Source organism: Amphiura filiformis, chromosome 3 (assembly GCF_039555335.1).
Source record: "Amphiura filiformis chromosome 3, Afil_fr2py, whole genome shotgun sequence".
NCBI lineage: Eukaryota > Metazoa > Echinodermata > Ophiuroidea > Amphilepidida > Amphiuridae > Amphiura > Amphiura filiformis.
The window spans coordinates 31,767,731-31,793,116 of NC_092630.1; the positions used below are offsets into that span (position 1 = coordinate 31,767,731).

General features: G+C 36.1%; 2 protein-coding genes across 2 annotated transcripts in view; both read right to left on the reverse strand.

Moving 5' to 3' along the window:
• Window positions 1-17,515, reverse strand: part of LOC140147191 (uncharacterized) — an 85,941-nt gene extending 68,426 nt beyond the window's left edge. Inside the window, exons 1-2 of the mRNA XM_072168971.1 lie at window positions 17,151-17,515; window positions 5,551-5,688 (exon numbers count right to left, since the gene is read on the reverse strand). Coding sequence (XP_072025072.1) covers window positions 5,551-5,688; window positions 17,151-17,223 — 211 coding nt within the window. The 5' untranslated portion in view covers window positions 17,224-17,515. The remainder of the gene's footprint in view (window positions 1-5,550; window positions 5,689-17,150) is intronic.
• Window positions 17,516-23,671: 6,156 nt separating this feature from the next.
• The window catches only part of LOC140147193 (uncharacterized), a 106,251-nt gene continuing 104,536 nt past the window's right edge, over window positions 23,672-25,386 (reverse strand). The window contains exon 79 of the mRNA XM_072168972.1: window positions 23,672-24,764. The gene's annotated coding sequence lies outside the window, so the exon portion shown is untranslated. The remainder of the gene's footprint in view (window positions 24,765-25,386) is intronic.

Below are 25,386 nucleotides of genomic sequence, written 5' to 3' on the forward strand. Positions count from 1 at the left end.
AAAACGAATACTGTATAGCGGCCTTAGCGGGAAATTTTTGTGGTCAAACAGGCAGCCGTGAATATTCAACACCGCGAAAATATTTATTACACATAGTACTTAATGAGAATATATTTGAAAATGTGAATTAAACACAAACTAAACTGTCCAGAATCGATAAAATTGTGAAAAATTAATCCAGGGAAAATATTCCAGTATACAGTACTTGTTGCATTGAATATTTGATGTTTAAAATGAGAAGTATGCAGTGGCCTTACACACATTTAACTGGTTAAGTCCAAGCTGTTTACAAACAAACAACCTTTTATCCCGGGCCTTTTATATATAGTCTTGCTTATAAACACCAAAATATGCATGCAGACCAGATTAGACATGTTAAATTACTACTTCTACATTAAGAATTTTTGACCCTTTAATAATGCTACATGGTTTTCATATCTAGTTGTGTAATTTTTCAATTTCTTTAGGAAAGATTTTCAAGACCACCAAACCAGCGGTCACTACAATGAATGAATAAAAGTATGAATATAAATTTAATCTTATTGCAAATAATTCTTTAAAAAATTGCCTTCATTGAGCCATTTATAGCCATACTTTACCTTTGGTCCAACTCTACAATTGATTTTCAGATTTTTTACTTCAACAGTTCAATATAAACAGCTTGACTGACTTTGGATGATTTTCACATACACTGTTTCCCCGGTGGGTTCAGTCTTCACTGACAATGTGTACGCATGATGGTTCCAATTATTAGGGGTACTTTTCAAGAAATGTCCGCGGAATTTTCAAGGACAAAATTGTTCGTGATTGTCCGAATTAGGGGTGTTTTGGAGCAAAATTGTCCATGAAATGAAAAATAGGGTATATTTCTAGGACTTTCGTCCGCGTTTTACCGCTACAGTTTTCGTTATTGTCCTCATTTCCCCGTGAAATAGGGGGAAAATTCAAAAGCGTCCTTGAAATGGTAAAAATAGGGGTATTTATTTCGGAAAAATGCCCTTGATTCCTTGTGATAAAGGGGTGAAATGAAAATGCGTCCTCAAAATGATAAAAATAGGAGGTTTTTGGGGGCAAATTTTCCTTGATTTCGCACAAAATAGGGGGTAAAATTGCTGCAAATGTCCTCGATTTCCCGTGAAATAGGGGTCATTTTCAAATCCTGGAACGGTCATACGTCCTACCTTTAAATACAAACTGAACCCACCGGGACTGTTTCACTCTCTTTCAGAGGACACAAACTGGAAAGGTGTGTCCTTGTTAAGGACAATATGTTATCTGGAATGATTGTGTGTCTGTGTTCAACACAATTTCCTCAGAAGAGAGTGTGGGGTGTGTCTGTAAAGAGTATTAGCTTCAAAATGAAGGTGGGTCATTGGGCCAAATGGATGTATGCAAGGACCCTGGGATTTCTTGGAGGATCCTCAACATCTTGTACATAACATGCTAATCAACTTCATATGACAGACCTGAAGGATCTGATACAATTTTTGGCTTAATCAAAGGTCCATGTTTTTGATTTGGCTTGGGAGTAAAACCCAGGTTCCCTTGGCATCAGGGCACATTGCACTACATTAAGTTCAAAGCCCTTCATACATGGAATCCTAAATCCATTGTAATGTAAACAGTCCCTGGATCCTGATTATTTCGAAACATCTAAAGACATGCAGTATACCTCCTTCTCTATGTTACACTATGTCACTTTTGAGGTCATATATACGGTCCTTGCACAGCAGATATGCCATATTATAGGTCCTTGGAAAATGCACGAACACCCACACCCCTATGCGTGTTCGACGTTCGCCTACAAACGTGCACACAGTTTAGGACTGATTAAATGAGGACGTCTGAATCCACATTCAATCGACATACCAAGGCCATTTTTTGCCATTTTTTGTGTGTATGTGTATAACCCTTTAATACACCCATAAATACCACAGAATATCACAATGAAAAATTCTGCGCATGCATGCATCCCAGAGTCTGCGATGACGCAATCACCCTAAGTGTCAAATGCCAACGGAATTGCTGGGCGGGCAGCAATAACCCGTGTAGCTCCCGGTCCGCGATCGTGTGGTTGGCATGCGGGGGGTCAAAGGTTCGAATCCCGGGGGTGCCAAGTCAAAAATTCTTCTTCTTCTTCACTTTTTCGGATCTTCTGTGACTTCCGATAGCAAAAAACCTGGGTCAGTGTTAGGGTTAGGATATAATTTTAGCTAGCAACCACGGATGGTATATTTAATGCACGATAGAGGACATATCTTGCAATGCCTTATACCTGCAATTGTGGTCATTTGCAGACCTCCAAAACTGAGGACAGTCCCCCTTTGCAGAGTGGTTCACAGTTTAAATGTGAAATGTCATGTGCATGTCCTCGTTTGAAGGTAAACACATACGCACACCCCCCCCCACCCCACACACACACCCCACCCCGCACACAAATGTATAAGTAATCACTTCATGTATATCAAGTATTAAAGAACAGAAGAAGACTATGGTGAAAGGTGTGGACTACACATGTCGTGTATAATACATTCTTTCAAATACATTTTAAACTGTAATGTACGATCTTATGATACGAAATTGGTTTAATTTTTTTCAAACCTGAATGAACATTATATTTGCAATGTTTACACAAGTCCCAACTTACACATTTATAGACTCAGCCAAATTCAAAGAGTTGTAAGTCAACAGAGCAATTTGGAAACATAATGTCATAATCCAGACATTAAGGCCCCCAGAACACCCCGAACTCCAAGTTAAACAGCCTAAAATAACCATAATTTCTTCCACTTTATCTCTTGGCTTCAAAAGGACAGAAACCTTTCCTGACAGTTATTACTAATATTATTTCAACATTTTTGGTACAGAATAACAAAATTAAAATTTGACCGAAATTGTACATTATCACTTGAATGCAAGTTACTCGCAAGGAGTCATATTTCATATGTGATACCCGCATACAGGAAAGTTCAATAAATAAATTCATGTTCAAAGCTCCATAACTAATTAAATTACAGTATAAATATCACACATTAGTCAAAATTGGTGAAGCATTTGTATCAATACTGCAAACAATAGTCTAAACAGTTCTGATATCCAAATACACCTAGCATAGGGTCAGTAGCAATGTAGCAAAGCATTTACTCCTGATCAGAGAATTCCTCCGCCTCTTCTCAGGAGGTATCAAAATTATGCAGCTCTGCTTAATTCAAGGAAGTTCTTCTGTAAATTTCACAAAGAAACTGAGTAATACTGACATTCCCGTCAACTTCCAAGAGAAAAGAGAAATTTAGATTCAGAAATCTTCTTGAGTAAATCTGTTTTAAGTCCACAGACTACTACAGACTATTTATCAATAGTCAAAGTCCTGTTAATTGTATGCTGTGAATTCTCGCATATTCATGATTCAATTGATTGTGCTGTGTCTACATGTATATGCACGATAGGGCTTTGCGTGTCTTTGCGATTACGTGAAAGGCCAAAGAAATACGCGGTACGTACATAGCAGTTTCGTCTGTCGCATTTCATGGAACAATCGGCCCTCATTATCAGGTGATGCTGAGACTAACTGTTTGGAGTTTGTCTGTTATCTCTTTCATCCATAAGTGAGTCACTGTGAGTATGGCAATTTATTTTGACAAGGAGTATAAATCCCTGCACATATGTGTGTATTTTCCATTAATTAGCATGTTTACACTAAATTCAAAGACACCCACACCTTTCTCTATCACACTGCATGATATTTTTCCTTATGAATACATCATTATTATGAAAAACCCCAAAATGTACTTTTTATCATGCCTTCATCTATACATACATTGTAGGGCCTATTACCCAGACTTTATTTAACGTATAAGTGGCAACAAGTTTTTGTTACTGCATATATCAATCAAGTTCCAATTTCCACGTGTAAATCACATAAGCGCCAATCATGCATTACATAAAGTGCATTTGGCATGCTTAGTTATGTAATGTACACAACTGCGTGCATGCCCTTCTATAGCAATCCATAATGTTATGAGTTTTGTCATTTATAGATTGCACAAAGTATAGACTAGTAAGTTTTAGAATGCATCAAATCACTGATACTACTATAGGCAAAATATTTAATTCTCTGTGTATTCTTGCGTCAGCATACTTTTCATGGAAAAACACAATCGCGCGAGGTCCCAAAGACCGTGATTGGTAAATTCTCAAAATATGTGCTTGCGCCATAAGCGTGTGGCTTTGCATAGTACGCTCGACGCAAATATCTGTGCATACCCAAGTTGGCTCTCATGATCGAGAATTAGATACTTTGCCTATAATCAAGGGGCTAGGTTAGCAGCAAGTGCTTGTTTGCACTCACTGATATTGCCTGGATATGTACAATGTATGTATGACAACCAAGACCCACATTCATTGCTGCTCTGACATTTCCTAAGCTACATTTATACTCGATCGCTGAGCAATTGCGATCCATCGTTTTTTGAAAGCGATGGGCAATCGCCTAATTTTGTGATGCATCATTTGTCGCTTTCGCATTTATACTAATCACATTGGTCGTGATTGCAGATGACAATTAAATATACAAAAAGCCACAAATACATTTTAAGAACATCCATTGCCGTCAATATACTAGTATTGCTTTGAGTTCATTCATCTCTGAAAATTAATGATCGAGAAAGGTAAATTAATTTGCAAAATAATAGATCCAGATGATAGAAAATGATGTATTCATTCACGTGTCAACTGTCAAGCGACATCGCTTGGGAGTTGAGATTTCTTCAACTTGCAAAAGCAATACCGTTTTTGCCTCAGCGATTTGTATCAAATGATTGGCTTGACGCTCTGAAAATGGAAGTACAACACTGATGAGCATACAGGCAATAGGGATTTGCTTTAATTTGCATACTTTCTTGTCATGGCCGGCTAGATGTGGATATTTTAAGAAAAAGAGATGAGATACTTAAATAATTTAGGTAAATATTAGATTTGCTGCTCTGTTTGTCACGCCAAAGGCGATCTACTCGCAGCTTGTCCCCCTCAATCATGACTCGCTACTCTGCCGCTAAATGCCGCGGCTTTGCCACTCATTCCACCCCAGATCACTCAAGGGCCAACCACCATTGGTCCATAGGCCAAATCTGGTCTAGAGGCCGCCTTGGTCCCCTGGTCTAAACATAGCACATTGTACATGCTGCTTTTCCAAAAATTTGGGATCTACAATGTAAGACAGCATAAAGTTGTAGTTGTACGTCATCTGCGTATATATGATACATGATACCGTAACATAGTGTAAATGCCCTAGGACCGATAATTGCTCCTTGTGAAACACCATATAATACAAACGCATTCGATATCGACCCACTAACAATGTACGCTAACTTGAAATTTAAGACCGCTTATAACCACTGAAGACCTGTGCCTTTGATACCAAAGTCAGGTTCAAACCAATGAACCAAAGAATATAATGATGAATGGTATCAAAGGCATCAGGCAAATCCAACTTGATCAAGTTTTGCAGCACATTGCCATCACCTGGGCACCAACTGTATAAAAGTTACTTACTGTGAGTGCACAGGTCCCCAAAAAATCCTTTTGCACACATGCATGAGAATCCTGAAGTCTCTGCAGCATCTGGTGTACAAGTCCCTCCATTTGCACATGGGTTCTCTGCCAGCAAGCTACATACATCTGGCTGGGAAACTGAAATCAATAAATTCATACATAACAAAATGGAAATTAGAATATTGACAAAAGAAATTATTTCATTTAAAATCTGATATTTACTAACTGATGGTCAAATGGGGGGCGTTTATTGGAAGTGAATTGTCAGTGAAAAAAGCTTAAAAATCGGGTTCAATATCCTGATGGTGCTCCGGTTAAAAGGAGGGATTTACAACCATACAAGATGGCGGCGCCCACTGAAAATTACAATTTCTTGGGAAATACAACAAAATTACACCTGTAAGTGCATGGAATTAGTGAAATTTTACCATAATTAGGCAATGAATGGATGGGAGTGGAGTCAAAATAGTTTTTTTTCCATGCAATTTGGCGATCGTGACTGCCATTACTGATGCAAGTTTTAATTAAGCTTACACACGATATGGCATGGAAATGTTTGCATTTTTGTCAATTTTTCACACAAAAATTGAGGGGGCGTTTATTAGAGGGGGAGCGTTTATTACAAACAATACGGTATAATAAATTATGATTTGGGGCTAATTTGAGAAGAGTTAATGCCTTGAGTTTCAAAATACACCGAGTGATGTTTTTTTATCTAAAACATCGAAAATTCAAGACTCTGTAAGTACAAATCAAGAATTATCTGGGATAATTGCGGGGATAATTGCAACTAAGTATAATGAAAGTTATGATCCAAGCTACCAGATGCATCATTAATTTCCTGACTATGATATTTAGTTGTGGGAAAAGATTACTTTAATGTTTGGCGGGATTATTTCCCGCCAAAAATTGCAACCAAAAAGAGCATGTAACCTTAAGGGTACTTTTCTGTCATCTATCACTACCTGGTTCAGAAGGGTATATTTTTTTGTCGTGTATCACTACCAGATAACAATATCGGGTTTTTCTATATCAAATCATTGATGTTTCTAAGATTTTATACGTGTTGGACTTTGCATAAAAGGCGTATGGAAAGTGTGTGAATGCGTATGTGTGATTTGTGCATTAAAGTAAATCTTGGGTGTAAACAGTGCCAAATCCGCCGATTGCAGAAGGACCTACAGAGTATAATATTTTGCTGTAAATCTTTGACAAGAGCGTATATGTCTGTCATGTTGACAAGACACCAGCAACGGGTACTCTTGTGTGATTTACGTAGGGCTGCTAAGAATACGCAATTGCGTTATTTGCGCCGCAATTTGCATATTTTGGCTCCAATTGCGTTTTTTTTACTTTCTTTTTTTTTTGGAGAGATTTTTTTTTTCATGGATTTGGAGAGTCCCTGGACCTAACATGAAGTGCTACCATCATTAAAAAAAAAAAAAATTTTAATTTGGAAAAAAGTTACCAAAAATTACAAGTTTGTATCCAAATGGGACCAATTTGTAACTTGTATTCACTTCAAAATCTATCTAAGATATAGACTTGTGTACAAAACCAATGCATTTTTATATCTTCAATAGACTATGCAGTGAACACAAGATACAAATCGGTCCCATTTGGATACAAACTTGTAATTTTTTGGTAACTTTTTTCCAATTTTTTTTAATCAACCACAAATGATTGCAGTACTTCACTCTCTAAATCCGCAAAAAAAAAAAAATTTTTAACGCAAATTTTTATTTTTTTATATTTTTTTTATTTTATTTTATTTTTTTTCTTATTTTTTTTTAATGATGGTAGAATTTTTTTTTTCTAGATTCTGCGTTTTTGGCGGGAAATTGCGGATTTTTTTGTTTTTTAAAAAATCGGGGTGCGTTTTTTGGCCTCCAAAATCGCGTATTCTTAGTAGGTCTAGCTTTACACATTGTAAATTCTGCCATTTATATGTATCGTATGTGTTGCAAGTGCAGCCTTAATTTGTCAAAAGTACAGTCTAAGAAAATGCTTAAGTCTTGTCACATTTGTACTAGTATTATATTTTAGTCATGGATTATGATACAAAGTAGGTATGCCCATGCGCATATTTGGGGGGCTTTGAGCGCTTAGCCCCGGGTCAAAGTAGAGGGGCAAAACCGAAGGGGCGGAAGAAGAAGGTGCGGCAAAAACAGGGGTGACAAAAATGAATGTGGCGGCAAAACGAATTAGCAAATAAAAAAGGGCACAAAAATTGAAAAAGCATAAAAATTTTTGAAAAAAGGTTGCTTTTTTTTTTTTTCTTTTTTGCTCTTCACTTTTTCAAACGACCGTGAAAAAATTGGGTCAACCTTTTCGGGCTGTTAAAGAAGGGGCGGCAAAATTGTTTCTTCTTCAACCCCCCCGGGGTTGGGGCGGCCACGGTACGCCACTGATGCCAGACAAACCTTAATAACACATTGCTAGTCAACCAAATTCGCCTAGAACACAATACATATTTACATAGAAATTTAAAAGAACAGGCTGGTCAGAGAAACCTACATAAATATGTTTTCTATACCCCGGTACTTCACTTGACCCAAATATATGATTTTTATGGTGATAAGACAATCGCTCATGGAATTTTAGAGGGATTTTGATAGCAGTTCGATTAAAAAAAAGCTGCTATCATCATGAGACTAGAAACACCACCGAAATGTTATTTTGGGGAAGTTTGCTAGCAGAATCTTTTTGATGAAAGTCAATCTTTGACAAGATGTAACTTTGCTACGGAAAGTGCTATGACAAAAAGGTTTTCAGTTTTGGCTTTCTTTACTCAAGGGCTTTAATTTGATATATAAAATGATACAGTTTGATGGCAAATTTGAATTCACCTAGCATACCTATACAAAGATGAAAGTATGCAATATGCATGGTCTGTATACCGATCTGTGTCAACCAATATTTTGACGCATAATCGGCCAATCAGATTGTCAGATGATATTGATTCAGGCAATCTGAACACCACTTCCGTGTTTATGCTCTGCACACTCTTCAAATGTAAACAAATGCCGTTCTTTGGCCTTTGCCAAAAACTGTATAATTTTTTCCAAGGTTCCTTTTCAGCGTTAACCATCGCGTACACATTGTATGTGCGTGACGGTCAAGCGTGTGCATTGGACCTTGTGCAAAATAATACGCGCTGGACGGATAGCAGTAGGCCTACGCTTTTAAATCTTAAAAAGGAAATCTGAATAACAGATTAAAGGAGTATTTCGTGATCCTAGCATCCTCTTGTTATGACATTTTTCAGTAGAAATCCACGAAAAAAGCTTATTCCCAACATTTATTTACACTGCTATTATACTGCTCCATAGACAATGTGTCGTAATTTCGTTCTGGTATACCAGAACGAAATTCGAATTTCACGATATCTTTGCAAAACGAATTAATCTGCAAGAATTTTTTGTTTAAAGCATTATGTAGCCAGAGGTTTCTAGTGATATAAAAATCTCAACTTTTTTTGAGAAAAGTGGGGGATGATGCTGTGGATCACGAAATGCCCATTAACGCTGCTGTGTACTCTAGCCATTGTTTCTTTCTCAAAATTGAGGTTTTATGATATGTTTGTACCTTGTTATGTTTTTTATAAATACAAGGAATGAAAATCCAGATTTGTAAACTCCAACTGCAATATTTTAAGGATTTTATTTCACTATTCCACTCGTGTTTGAAATTGAAAAGGAAAGAAAATCTTTGTTGTACCAGCAAGGTACACGCTGGCGAACAACTCATCGCGTATGCGTATCGCGCAATTTGTTAACGCTTTACAAATACGCGACGCATACTGCGACGCTTATCTACATGCGCTGTGGCGCATCTGATGGAAACACCACGGAAGCACTGATTTCACAAAACCTAGTGGTCAAATGGCTCCGCTTTTAGCTGATAAAATGTGGGTTTTTCAAGTTCTTTCCCCGATTTAAATATCAAGTTATGAATGGATTTCGCTCAAACTTCTCAAGGGGCTGTGGATTTACCCGATGTTCACGTAATATAAGTTTCAAAACGAAAACTGTCGATTCTCCTGTGAGATTCGATGAAAGTGCAAAATGTGACCACTTTAAACTTCAACGGCCATTATTTCAATGTTCATTTTCTCGGTAAAATGACGATTTAGGTACACGATAACTCAATAAATACAGCATCTATAGGTAAGCAAATATGATCATCGTAAAAGCATGATCGACTCAAGAAACAGTTTTCTCATTTTTTTATATTTTGGTCTATTTCCGATTTTAGGCATCATTTTGTGCAAATAGGCGTTTTGAATTTTAAAAGTTCATTTTGATGCCTTATATGGTCAATATCTCAAAAAATAAGGCCAATATCAAAAAATCAAAAAAACCGTTTTTGGAATGGAGCCTCAAGATTGAGCTAAAAACAAAATAAAATATTTTGGAAAGAGTGTCTTTTTGTTATGATGTACCTAACAAATATTGCCAAAAACTCACTTTTTTGTGATTTTCTTCAAAATTGTTGTTTTTACCCCAAATCTGTATTTGTATTAAGATTTATTGATGTCTTGCCTTCATAAAAATGTATACTTTTATATGTTTTGCGCGAATAATTACAAAGTTATTGCACTTTTACTACATGCATGTCTGAGAGTACACAGCCACCTTAAGTGTATTGGTAAATAGGTAAGCTTAAACAAACTCCCGTTTACAAATGACTTTTATAGTCGTTACATGTACATCCGGTAGGCCTACTATTTATATGCTGATCTAGAATAAATTGAGGATAAAATTAGTTTTAAATACCATTATCACTGTAGACACTAGAAGTCCGCAGGCACGTGTAGCTTCGACGCAATGTAGGCCTAAATTTATTTTCAAAATTAATAATAAATTGCATTTTGTTACATATAGCGCGTATGCCATTCTTGCAGACAGCCGTCTGACTTGACTCGTCTCGTCATTGGCTAAAACGGATATCAAAACTTTTATTACGTGTAAAAGCCCCGGATCTTTGATAATAAAGAAGCTGTTTGTTTCTTGTATTGGTTTATAGTTTGTTTTCTGACAAAAATAATAAAATAAATAAAATGGTTCTGGGAGATAAAAAATTCTTGAAAATTGAAAACAAAAATATTCTTGTGGCCTTTGCTATATTTACGGTCAAATAAAGTTCAATTCAGCTGTGAAAAATATATAGAATACTATAAAAATATAGTAAGTACACGAAGTATAGGCCTATAAATATTGACTTTCAGTCGTTCTCATTGATGTAAATAAAGCAATATGCGACACATTAATACTAGTCAAATTATTTGGACCCTAATAATTCGCTTGACTTCTACATGTATGCCTTCGATTTATAGCTGTCATTATTATTGGATATATTCAACGAAACTGCCTGTATAGACAAAAGATGAAGTTTATATGATAGATACACTAATCTTCCAAGGTTGACGCGAAGCCTTTTAGCAGTGATTGATTGACAAAAGTTCAAGTTTATATACCACAAGTTTTCCTGGATTTTGCGAGTCAAAAATTATTAGTATTGCCAGGAGAGTTGTTGCATTGAGTTAGTGCCCGCTTAAGGTTGGTCTGAACCCTGGAATTATGGAAACTTTCGGGCCTCATAAGTGCTAAGTTGTTAGTGTAAAGTATATAAAAGTATACATATTTAGAATGGCGAAAAAAAAAGCGAAGACTTGATAAGTTCATCTGTGAGGTCAAATTTGGGCCAAAATGCTCATTTTTGGCCCAAAATCCCCAAAAACGGTAATTTTTAAAAACTAGATAAAAATATCTAGGAGCCGTTTTTTTATTTATTTTTTATTTTGACCAACTTCACCAAAAATATTTGAAATTTGGGCGAAAATCGGGCTTTTTTATGATTTTTTTGAAAATTCAGCATTTTTGACCATTTTTGGTGCAAATTTCTAGGTATTGTTGCGTTGGTCAAAGCAGCCAATAAAAATTCGATTTTCATTAGCTAAATCAATATATCATTGACAAATAACACTTTGATGTTTTACAAATGTTCATTCTACAAATCATATACTTTGGATACTTGCTTAATTGTTGTTAATGAGTTATGTACGTTTTACAAATGTGTTGTTGTGTCAGCCCTCTTTACAACATAACTCAAGAACAACAAGACCTACAAAAGTATATCTGCGATATTTGTATTCTTCTACACGCTCGCTATGAAATGATCAATGCAATATAATCCAAAGCTCGTTACCATTCGCATGATGCTGTGAACTACCAAATCACAACAGTTTAAAATAGTTGCTAACCTTAAGGGATCTGGAATGAGCGTTTTGAGCGTTTCGACAGTATTTTTTTATAGAACATGAGAGCACCTCAGACGTATCGAATTGCATTCTGAATACGAAGCATGTCTTTTTGATATCAAATAATTTTCATTTGTTGAAAATCACGATATAATACAAATTTTATGACAAATTATAAAAATTTGATATTTTTCAAATTGTTGATATATAACAGTCCTCGAAGTAAATTTTATAAATATAATGATATAGTCTTAAAATGTATGTAGCTGGGAGGAAAAGCCGACGATCAATTGAAAATTTTGACCTTTCATATTGAAGAAATGGATTTTTTCCCCAAAAGACCTAATTTTTTTTTGGTGTTTTGGGGAAAAAGTCCATATCTTCAATACGAAAGGTCAAAATTTTCAATTGATCGTCGGCTTTTCATCCCACCTACATACACGTTAAGTATAAATCATCAGATTTATAAAGTTTACTTCGAGTACTGTTAAATATCAAAATGTCAATTTTAATGATTTGCCATAAAATGTGTATTACATTGCGAATTTCAAAAATCAAAATTATTTGATAACAGAATGACATTCTTCGTATTCAGAATGCAATTCGATATGTCTGATGTACTCTAATGTGATTGTCCCACAATAAATACTGTCCAAACGTTCATACCCCTTCCCTTAAGGCCCCGGTACACGGTGGGGTCCAGTGGTAGGTTTCAGGCAGAAAACCTCCGAATTCAACATAAATTGTAATTAAATACCGGTATATTGTGACAAGAAGGTATTGTGTTGGGGACAAAGCCTTAATTTCATACTTCTTAAAGCTCGATTCCAAAGAACATAGGCCTACATCTGTAATAAATTATGGAGTTGTTAAAACTTTTGGGCAAAAACGCAAAGAAGATGATAAGTAGAGAAAACGTCAAAATAATAAAGCTTAAGTTCAGGCCCGAATCACGATTTTTATTAGACATCGAATATTGCGTTCACTCTTACGAATCACAGATGTTTGTTGACGTAAAATCGATAATATATTTCCACCTGACATTCAACGTCAAAGCTAATTGATTGAAGTCAACAAACATTCGTTAGAAGATCAAAAATTAATTGAAACAACTTGAATAATGAATACTAATTATTGGTTGCATCGAATATTCGACGTCGAATACAGTTTCCAGCAGTACAAAATTTGGAGACCAAACTAAGAGTTGGGTTGTTTTTTACCGTTTACAAAATACAAGGTCATATATTTTTTATAATCGAAGTCCTACATAAATATATAGCAATTGTTCGATCTCCTATTTTCAAACCGGTTTTACAAACCGCCACATAAATTATCGCTATCCATATCTACAAATTGCGAAAGACGGGTGATCGCAAGTAGCGATCATCAGTCTTTCGCGATTATGCCTCTATATCAATCTTCAGCTATACTATAATATAACCCAAAACCAAAATTATTGAAATAATAAGTTAAGTCAACATGCAACAGCTAATGATAAAGGCCACAAAAGGACAAGTACAAAGCGTTATGCCATGTATACTAGACCCGGTGGATTGAACTAAATCATATAGCCGTGAATTCTGTGGGAAATATTTGCGCGCCTAGATAGGCCTGTTGTTTAAAAAAATAGAATTTCAGGGTGCAAATTGCCCATAAACCTGTCAAACACAAGATATTCGTGTAATTTTGGGTTTGAATCAGAGCTCTGGGTTTGAATTCAGTCATCTGTGATCATGCATTTGAAGGCACGTTTGCAGCACGGATGATGAGATAGTATATATTTAAAGTAAGTTAAGTTTTAATAGATTTTTCTAACAGAAGGACCAAAACCGTACCGGGACACTCCTGCCACATTGACCCCCATTTTGTAACTCCCCCTCACAAAATGACCCCTATTTTGTTTCAAGTGCTGCCACCCAACATGGTACCCTCTTAAAATATAGTTCTAAACGGATTTTAGACAATATTTCGTTGAAACACTCCTTTTTTCCTCTAAAATGGACAGAATTTTTATACTTGTTCCCAAATATTGTTCAAAATTGTACTCAATACTCCATTTTTGAAATGTTTGTATTTCGCCACTGTTATTGTACCAAATTGTCCAGGTCATACTGAATGACTCCATTTTAGGGGCTTCTTGCCTAAGGCTGCGTTCACATAGAAGTATACTATTCGGGTATACGGTGCACGTTTTGCAGGTTCACGCGTATAGCTTAAATCGAGCAAGGCAATTTCATAGTACCGGGTCACATAAGGCTACGATCGCATAGAAGTATACTATTCGGGTATACGATGCACGTTTTGCAGGTGGACGCGTACAGCTTAAATCGAGCAAGGTAATTTCATAGTACCGGGTCACATAAGAGCTATTCGAAAAGGCCGTATACCTGCGTTTAGTATAGTATAGTGGGAATCGCGCGTGTTCGATTTTAGTGCAGCGTATACCGTCGAAATTTTAAAAACCTAAACCATATGTGGGTAAATTCTTATTTTTAATAGACGCACTATCTAATTCTGCACATTATGACACCTCATTGAATGCAATGTGACTTCAAGAAGTAAAGTTACAAGCATTTGATAAGACGAAGAAAATGGGTAAACTGACATACTCGCTGTTCGCTATACGCAAATACGCTCATTCGATCAGGCTGAGTTCACATAGTATACCCTATATGAACTCAGCCTGATCGAATGAGCGTATTTCGTATAGCGAATACCGTATACCGTATACTTCTATGTGAACTCAGCCTTATGATCCCGTTTTTGAGAGGGCCACATCTCTCAAATCTCTCATCCAAAGACCCAGTTTGGGATCACTGTATTCAGGGCATGCAGTGAAAAGTGTCAAAATGTCTCAAGCAGTTGCATTTTCCCAGGTATGTGACGTTACCCATGTTACCGGGGGACGTTAATATTGAGGACAAGGGAAGCAAAAAAATGGAAGAGGAGATCTATATCACATTCTGAGGTATTATTACAGGGGAAAGAAGAACCACACATCGCAAATTACAATGGAAACACGACATGCATGCTTTAATAATAATATAGGCAGACCAGAGTAAAAATCAGACAGTATTTTGATTACATTTGATCACAGTAGGCATATACACAGTGTTATTATTCAAGTAGGGTGTTATTAAAGAAACTAATCAATTTAGCTTTATAATCAAATGCTAAGTATGCACAACCTGAATATAAACTACTGAAAACATATTGACGGAACATTTTCTATATAGGATTAATCGAACTTTCCACATTCTTACATGTTGATATACACTGTCATAATGAAAGGGTCTGGACCAAGATGAAAAGGGTTACAAGATCCTAAATCAATCCGCATTCTATTTATACCGGGCGAAAAATTGCCTACATGTAAGTCAATATTTCCTTGGCCGGGTTTATACTTCGTGATTACTGAACCTATTTGGAAGAAATTACAAAAGACACAGATTTCCTTTCCGTCATTTTGTCATTTGTATTATAACAAAAATGAATAATTCTTTTCACGAAATAATACCGTATAATAATTTCAACCTTGCTATTATTAAAATTACGTTATTATGTTCATTGAAGAGAAAAGAGGACAAGGGATATAATCCGACATGATTTGAGATAATTTCTCAAATTAGTACCGTTATGTTACATCCAGGGTGTTGTCGGACAAAACTCAATTGCTTGTAACCCTTTAGATGACGGTTTGGAATTCAAAAGAAAAAACTGATTATACAGCAGTTTTTATAATAATTATCATTATCCTGTCTGCATTTTACTCTATTTTATTTAATAGTCGAGTGTTTACACGGATTATTCTAGGAAATGTGCCACAAGTTGTTATAATTAATTATAATATTGATGTGTACATGTACGACTACGAGGCCTAATTTGCCCGAACGTTATTCATTTTGATTTTTTTTAAATCGGAATTCCGAAAGAAAAAACACTAACGCACAAATAAAGCAATACATAAAAAAGTTCAAACAACACCACCAACAGCAACATTAAAACGTGTCATGCGGTATTTTAAAAATAAAATAAAAACGTCAGCGAGAAAAGCGGATCAAAAAGAGATATACAATTTATTTATGAATCAAACTTTAATAGTTTCATGCTTTTGAAATCACATAATACAAACATATGAATTATAGGTCTGCTGTGTTCTTTGTAGCCGATGATAGTGATCGAACTTTAATGGTTTCAAGCTTGAAATCACATGAAACAAAATCTGGAATGTATGAATAGGTGTTTGCTGTATTCTTTACAGCCAATAGTACAAAAATTCACAGGGAAGAAATTATTGTGGTGTCATCTTTTCTGGTATCATGCAAGATATCTCGTTCAGAAAGTCATTAGGGACAGTTCACAAACACTTGTAAAGGAGGGAGGGGGTCTGATGCAAAAAAAAGGGGGCTGAAAATGTTTATCCCTCGGAAGGGGGCCTTAAAACCACCATAATTTTCTCGCAGAACATGAGTTTACACTATTTTCTATGGGGTTGGCGTACATTTTCCCGGCCAAAAGGGGGTGGGCCTGAAAATAATTTTAGATCCGAAAGAGGGCCCCTGAATAAAAAATATGTGAATTTTTCTTTTTGCATCCGCCCCCCCCCCCCTTTTTTTTACAAGTGTGTGTGAACGGTCCCTTATATCTCCCGGGTTCTATCTACAAAAAATGTGCTCATGATTTCGAGGATTTAGGTCTTCATTCCGTAGGCGCTTATCCATTCAGACCCATTCGTAGCACACAATAATGAATTATATTCTGTTTGGATGCAGCTGACCTGAACGGTGACAAATATAACAGGATACTTGTATTTATTAGGGTTTTTTTATTATTCATATACACGTTTAAAGCAAGTAAAATATATTTATTTATAGACCTAAATAACCCTTATTTATCATTCTATCAGTCCGGTCCAGTAAAAATGTTAAAAAATAAAAAGTACAGGTCACTGGTGTCAGAATAAATGCTGGCGATTTTGTTGAGGATAACTTGTATATTCATAACCTGGAATCGATTGTTAATAATATTGTTATTACCTGGAGATACTTACTTTGGGGTTTACTATGCCAAACTAAAAAACAAATCGCATAGGCCTATCATAAAAAAAAAACAATTGCTTTTTTCTAAACTTTGCAACAACTTTGTGTGTTTTATTAGGTCTAAATAATATCAGATTAAATTAACAGGACATATTAATGTCCCTTAGATTTTGACAGTGACCTTGGAAATAAGATATTCTATAAATTCTGCACAGTTCATTGCTTAATTTAATATCAAGTTGTACAATTATAGAAATCAAACTTGAAAAAAATATATCCATTTCCATGATCAAACTTACCCGTGGTTTGCGCGTAGGCTCCCGTCATATACAGACAGGCAACCACTACAGCCTGTAACAGTAGCAAATGCATCGTGATCTACCGTCCTGTGGCTGTAGGGGAAATATCTAAATATCCTCTAAGTTTTCAGAACAGATATATATTCCTTATAAATTCCCATGGAAGCAAGTTGATTCTGCAAACTAAGGAAAATTTATCGTCCACCAAGTGTAAACCATTAAACCGGCAGCATGCTTTCTATTGCACGCTGTGTGATCTTAAAGTTATAGCCTGAGTTGCTTACACGGGTCACGAATTGCGGAAGGTAAATACGGTGACAATTCAATGGCACGCTTGGATACGTTTCCATCGATCTCCTTTTTAGCTCCCGCCACACCATTTGAATAGATATTTAGCCCAGTGTTCTTTGGTTTCACAAGAATACAAAAAAATATATCTCCAACGCGTAATAGACCGTAACATGGAGACAGGAGATAAGGGCGCAGGGTGGTGGTCTTCAGTTGTGGTCCTTTCATTTGTTTTCAAGGAGATCTTACTTAGTCCATGGTCCAAGCATTGTGTAATCGGCAATTTATTAGTCTAATGTTGTCCATAATTAGGTGATCAAATCGATTAATGTTAATCTGGTTTAAATATGAAGCTAATTACCTGAATGAAAAAACGCAGTCATGTGCAGTGGAAGCGAAAATCGCAGTGGATAACGAAACAGGCGCAACAGAGAACCAAAGAACATACCTGAACTTGGTCCAAGAGCAGTGGCGTGCCACCTGACAAAAAATCGAAAGAGATCATCGGACAAGGCAAAGAAAAGGAAAAGGGGTAAAAAAGAATAGAAGGGGAAGGAAAAAAGGAAAGAAGAAAACTACCCACATCATGGGCCAAAAATCCCAAATTTGTGCGTTTTTTGTCAAAAAGATATGCATCTTCACCGATACCGGGTCATAACGATGGAACCAACCACACTCCCACCAGTGGCGTAACCGGTGGGTGGGCAAGCCCCCCCCCACACACACACCCCCACACAAACACCCCACACACAAATGGAAAGACTGAAGAGCAAAAAATAGGGGAAAATAAGCAAATATCAGGCTCGCACATAAATACTCGCAACACAAGTCACAAGTTGATCAGAAATTGGGAAATTATAAAATCTTGTTCCCACCCCCGGAAGATCAGGTCTGGTTACGCCACTGACTCCGTCCATCAAAATCGGCAAAATGACCGGGCCAAGAAAGCTGGCTTACCCCTGGCTACGCCCAAGGGGTCAAGAACCATGACCGACACACACCGACATCGACTGGTAAATAATTACATTGTACAGCAGAGAAACTAAAAACAATACCCGGGATCGATACACGTGTATGTGTGTCACTCCCCAATGGTCCTAGTAACCAAATTTGGTCAAAATTGACAAAGGCATATGGTTACGATGGCTCATTATACGAAAGAATCTGACAGAAAGAGGACCTTAGCCAAACGCTATTTGGCTAAGGGAAAAACTCGTGATGTTAAATGATGTTTTCATATTTGTTTGCTATCTACTGAAGATAGGATAATTCGCAGTAATGTTTTTGTGTTTCATGTTTTTTGCTATCTACTGAAGATAACATCATTACCACGACCCAGTGAAAAGAACGTTTTGGTCTCTCATGACTAAATATATTGGTAGGCTGTGTGTATGTTTATGTGATGGCGCACTGTCGGGAATTAATTTAGAGTGGTGACCATGGTAGAAAGTGTGAAACAGTGGCGTAGCCAGTGGGGGGGGGAGGGGGGCGGGTGCAAGATGTAAGGCCGTCGGTAGACGGAAGGCTTTAGTGAAAAAAAAATTGGGTTAACAATAGACTATTTTTTACCCAGGGTGACTGAAAAAAAGGGGAGAATTATAAAAAAAAAATGAAAAATTGTGAATCAAATTGAATTTTTCATAAAAATGTAGTGTTTTTAGGTTGGTACCGCCTGTAATCGGTTTTTTTTTTTTGGGGGGTCAACAAATCACAACTTCCGTCGGCAAAAAATATTTCCGTCGGTACATTTACAAGTTGTGCCCCCTCGGTTCCAAAATCCTGGCTACGCCACTGGTGGGAAAATCATGTAGGCATATGCAAAACTCTTTGTACATAATAATGGCATAAAACGAAGTTTGGTAAAAAAAAAACCCAAATGATTTTAGCACATGCATTATGGCATACGATTTTTTAAATATATTTTGTTGTCTGTCCCTGAAGAAGAGCATTTTATCTGCTAGAAACGTCGGTTGTTTTTGTATGTTTGGTTCAGTTTGTCTGCTTATGTGCCCAGAGATTTTCATCACTTATTCCAGTATGTGTACTGCTTTCCTGACATTTCTGTGGGCTCTGGAATTGGTAAACTTTACCTGTTTTTGTACTTACATTGTGTTGTCTGGTTTTATATCACGTTTGCTTATGTGCACACTGCACAGTGATGTTCATCGTTTATTCAAATGCACTTTTGTATTCCCATTGATCCCATTTTTTGCTGTTTTAACACTTCTATTGGCCTTAGAATTGGTAATTTTGGGCAATGGAACTTTACCTACTCCTGTGCCTACCAGGCTGGACCTTAGTTGTTGGTTTTTTGCCCCCCCCAGCGTACCGTCTATTTTGTATTTTACTTGTTTCCCCACGTCAAGTTGGTGCACCTTGCTCTTTTTCTTTCTAGTTGCACAGAGTATTGGTCAATTTGGCACATTCTGTTTGAGACCACTACATTCATAAGACGCGTAGGCCTACTCAGCCGAGAAAAAGGTGATTGTTTCAAATGTGGTGTCATTGATGTAAAGGGGATTAAATTAGCTGTCCATTGATATGCAACACAAAATGAACATGCCACATGTAGATGCTTGAAACTTTTGTTTGAAAAGTTTATATAGAAAACTTCAAAAATGAATTTATTTGAGTAGGTCTATTTCATGTTTTTACTATCTAGTGAAGATAGCATGCATAATTCATAATGAACTTTTTTGTGTATATTTGAGTGTTTCACGTATTTCGCTATCTTCAGAAGATAGCATAATTACGGTATATTGATTTATTTGATATACCGTAGGTTTTCTCGGAGTATTTCGCACTTGTGTCATTGATATTCGTACAAACATGACAAAAGACATTTCAATTTCGTCCAAAAAATCATCGAGTCAGAAACTCCACCCACTTCAATTTCACTATTGTGCCATTAGATTTAATATTTGTTTGATATAATCCACGGGAAAGTTTTGAAACCTTTGGGCGTTTCATGTTTTGTCTCTTTCTACAGAAGACAGCATAATTCATAGGAAGGGTTCTTTTGTATATTTGGGTGTTTCATGTTTTTTCACTATCTACTGAAGATGTCAGAATTCATAGGAAAGTCTAGTGGTATTTTGTTTGCTATCTACTGAAGATAGCATAATTCACAGGGGAGTTTTTTGATATATTTGGGCATTTCATATTTTTTGCTATCTACTGTAGATAGCAAAATTCATTAGAAAGTCTATTTGTATCGGTGATTTGTATGGGTCCTTCATGTTTTGGGGCTATCTACAGACACTGCAGATAGCAAAATCACAAGAACACAGGAAAGTTTGTTTGCATATTAAAGTATTTCAAATTTGTTGTTACTATCTTCTGAAGATAGTACCATTACCACAAATATTCATGCTACCTTCGTTCAGTATGTAGGCCAATACACACATACACACATACATACATACGGAAAAGTGATTATATAGTCTCCTGCCTTATCAGGCGAGACAACAAAATATACCAGAAATACCTGATAGAAGTAGAAAGAAAAGAACTTATTTTGAAATGTGAAAATCATCAGGCTTAACTTTGGTGATCAGCAGTGGCGTAGCTGCCGGGGGGGGAGGGGGCAGTGGGCAATTGCCTATTTGGGCCCCTGCCCTCTAGTGCAAGGAAAAAGGAGGGAGAAAGAGGAAAAAAGAGAGGAGAGAGGGAGAGGAGGGGCAGAGAGATGGGGAATCCATATGATATGCAATACCATACGATTATTATCAATAAGCCTGGCAAAAATGTCTATTTGGGCCCCTGCCCCCCCCCCCCAAGTGCAGGGAAATTTGGTGGATTTGGGCCCCCACCCCATACAGGCTTCCCCCCCCCCCTTGGAAAAAATCCCAGCTACGACGCTGGTGATCAGACGAGAACCTGATTCAACATTTATCAATCAGATCATTGTTTTCTTAATTTATTTGTCAACTTCCAATATATACATAATAATACTTGTGTTTTATTTCAATGCTGCTTATAAAAATCGTCTAATTTTTGATAAGGAAACAAATATCCACTAATATATAAAGGAAAACTACTGTGCTTATGAAGGAGAACTACAGTCTGTGCTATCTCTGGTTGCTAAGTGAGAGCACAGGTTCTCAGTCTAGAATGGCTGACAAACTTACAATTATAATCATATTAAGTATTGCTTGGTCAAACTGGGACACTGTGAACGCTAGTGGCTCCACGAGAAGAAAGTATACACGCGCCTTAAACTGCGTACACGCTTAGTACACTACATGGACGCAACACGCATGTTCCAGTTTGGCCAAGAAATACTTAATTTGATTATAGAATGATTCTTCTGTAACTTAAGGTGCCACTGCTGACTGAAAAATCTCCTAGAATCTCCCAAGTTGGATTTAATTTGGCCGACTCACAATACTGTGCGCCTACAGCGGCTGCTGTGGCCAAAAGTATGCAGTGCATATCCAAAGACAATATCCAAAGCTCACATATATACAAATACAACACAGTAACATATGTCATTGTGTGTTGAAATGAATGTCAATATAATGATGTTACCTGTGAATGCACACTAAAACAGCAATTTACAAATGTAGTATATTCATTTGTTATCTATTGACTACATAGAATCCTTCATGGAACTGTTTTCAACATTATTTTTATCACAAAAATCCAATGGTTGCAAGAACAGTGATGTCGACTATGGAGGTTGAAAATTAGGTAGACTGGCGATAGCAACCGCTGGTAGCGCATTGTATTGTGACTTGTGAGAATTTAACATTTTTACAATAGCCAGGAGTCCTTCTTAGCTCAAGAGATATTTCAATATTCCATTAAACGAATTGTATAAAAATATGCTACTCATGTTTCAGCAAAATTGTGAACAAACCCAAACCTTCAGAATTATACATCTTGGAAGATTTTATTTTCTTTGGTTAAAAACTTGTCTATAATACAAAAAGAACTACACACAACGAGGTGTACACAGATGCTAATTATTGCTATAGTATGATGGCAAATACCTATACTAATGGTATCTATTATTTCATGATTATGATAAAAACTGTCTAAGATTGATATACTTATTAAAGAATATATCCTGAAATTGCCTGGAAAACATTTACTATGCATGCTTATTTGTGCATATATGAATACTTAAAGTGTTTATTTCTACATTCCATCTGTATCCATGCCAGTATCAGTGATAGTGCTTCCACTCCATTCCATTATGATATATCTTATTTAGCACCTCAAGGGGTCCTTTTAATTTAGAGGTTAATAACTGCGCATCGGTTATTTGGAGGGCATTGCGAAAAATCTAAACAATTTGTCTATGGAATATCCCGAGGGGCGTATTTCGAGGTCCAAAGCAAAATGTTTTGATTTTTCACAAAGATGCAAAGTTATTAATTTATAACCGTCACTTTGATCTCTTCACTTTACAAAATAACATAAAATTTTGATCAAAAGTTTGTAAAAACAAATAATCTTTACATCTTCCCTTTCCAAAAATCGATCAGGCTAAAACAGGACGGCCAATAACAAAAGTGTGTATGACAATCTGTGCACATATGGTAGCGCACAATCCAAATATGGCAGCCAGCGCGCGCAGTTTGATCGACGCACAATAAGACGCTTGCGGAGGTTACTAATGTTTACTTTCGAACAATTACACATTTTGCAGTCAATTGTGAGATATTAATGACCTCGATTTGCGTTCGCGTTTTCGCAAATAATAAAATATGATTGGATCGCACGCATCACGTTTATTAATGAGGTTATGAATTACTGTTAGAAACTCAAATCAATGTTGCCATTTTTTAACTGTAGAGCAAATGTTCCAGCCACTGCAACTCAGTTTTTCCATGGATTTATACAGATTTCGCGACCAAACCTACAAGTGTAGTGAAGACACTTTAATATAAATAGGTATAATAAAAATCCAAAAGGTGCTAATTTGGATAGAGATACTAATCAGGCCAAATATAAGACTGTCAGAATATTGGCAAGGTATAATTATACTACATTTAAAGCAATGTAACAGTTTATGGAAAACATTGTAAGTACTATTATATTAAAGTCATATCCCAGCAAACACAAAACATTTTACATAAAAAAAGTTTAAATGTCAGGTATATAAAGGGTATAAAATGTTTTAATAAAATTCAAAAACATTTTTGAAAATTAGTTGCAAAACATTCTAACATAATTTCATTTTAGTGTTGACAAATATTTTTCAAAAATGTTTGTCAAGAAATATTTTATAAAAGCATTATTGACAAACATTTAAAAAAAGTGGTTGTAGTGATTTTTGTTACTATAAACATTTAAAAAAACCTTTTCATGACCTTTATACACCCTGACATTTAAATGTTATTAAAATGTTTTGAATGAAACAAAATCACATTTATAACATGTTTATGTCATATTTTACACATTTTGAGTGTGTTTACTGGGATATCATGGTATCAGGTTACTGTTAATGTGGCTGCACCTTCTGTGGAGCTTTGAAGTACTTTCTAATATCTGGAGAACCATGCATGGTATAAAATAGTCACAGAATGAAAATGTTTCCAAGTGAAGCTCACATCCTAGGCATACAGCAAGTGACTATACGCTGGCGAAGTTACGTAATAATCGGATTAACTATCATAGCAATAGGTGAAAACAATTTTTGAATACACCGCGCTGCACTGATATGTTCTCGCGATACCTCTGCATTGAACCATATCATGCTGATCACTTGCACCTGTAAGATTAGTATCTTTGATAAGACCGGTATTGTATTCAATCTATGATTGCAGATATACACAGGTGATGAGTGTAACCTGCTTGTAGTGCAGCGCGATATGTTTAAAATTGTTTTCACCTATTGCTATAGTAATTAATCCGATTAATTACGTAACTTTGCCAGCGTATACTGGGTACAGGCTATTGTGGCTTACTACTACCACTTGGGAATATATAGGAAGTAGCAATGTATCTAAGCTTACATGTACATAGTATCTCTACTGTCCAATAAAGGAGTTTTACTCTGTTCTAGACGGTACCAGGAAATGTAAAACAGTTTTGTGCATCAAATTGTTTGCGAGTAATTAAGTTTTGCAGATGGATACCATGGATATACTGTTGTAACGTCAAGTAATATATGGGAAACAAAGCAGCCATTCAATGTTGCACCACTCTGTTACAATTGCAGCATGCTGATGTGACGATGCTGCGTAAGTATCTTGTGATGATGTTGGATCAATCACATTGTCTTAGGAAATTTGAAGATGAATTGCTGTTGCTGTATATTGACTGCTGATTATTTAAGTCTGTGTCATCCTCTGTTGCTGTAGTTCATATCGCTGTCTGTAAGAATAATGGAAATAAATAAGCAAACCATAGTTAATTGTATTGGCTTTGTGGGAGTCTCCATCCTATTCTAAGTCTCACCCACTACTGTCATGTCTCATAAATGTATTTTGTATCAGTATCATTAACAGATTCAATTAATTTATTTGATTCTTTTGCACTCATTTTTGGCAATGTTATGATCTTGGTTCAGGTTCCTGTCTTATAAATTGCAAGAATTTCAAGAGCATCTATTTGACAAGAATTGAATTTGTTTACTAGTTTACACAAATTCCCATAGTCAAGGAATGGCAAATTGTTTGAAACGAGGTCTATGAATTATTACTTTTGTTTAAAGCCATATTGTTACATATTCTCACAAGCATGCCTCAATTGTGATAGAAATCTAGATTTTTACACTTATGCAATGTACTTTGATGAACTAAGATACCCTACAAAAATCTATGCTTAATATGCTGAATTTCTGACAAAACCCGAAATTAAATAATGAACCGTTGTTTCAGTTGCTTTATTGTTATCAAAATATCGGTCAAATGCATATGTGTAACTCATGTAAACCTATAACTTCTCATGGTGGATGTATTTTCAAATCTAAGCTGGCTGTGTTTGCATTGATATT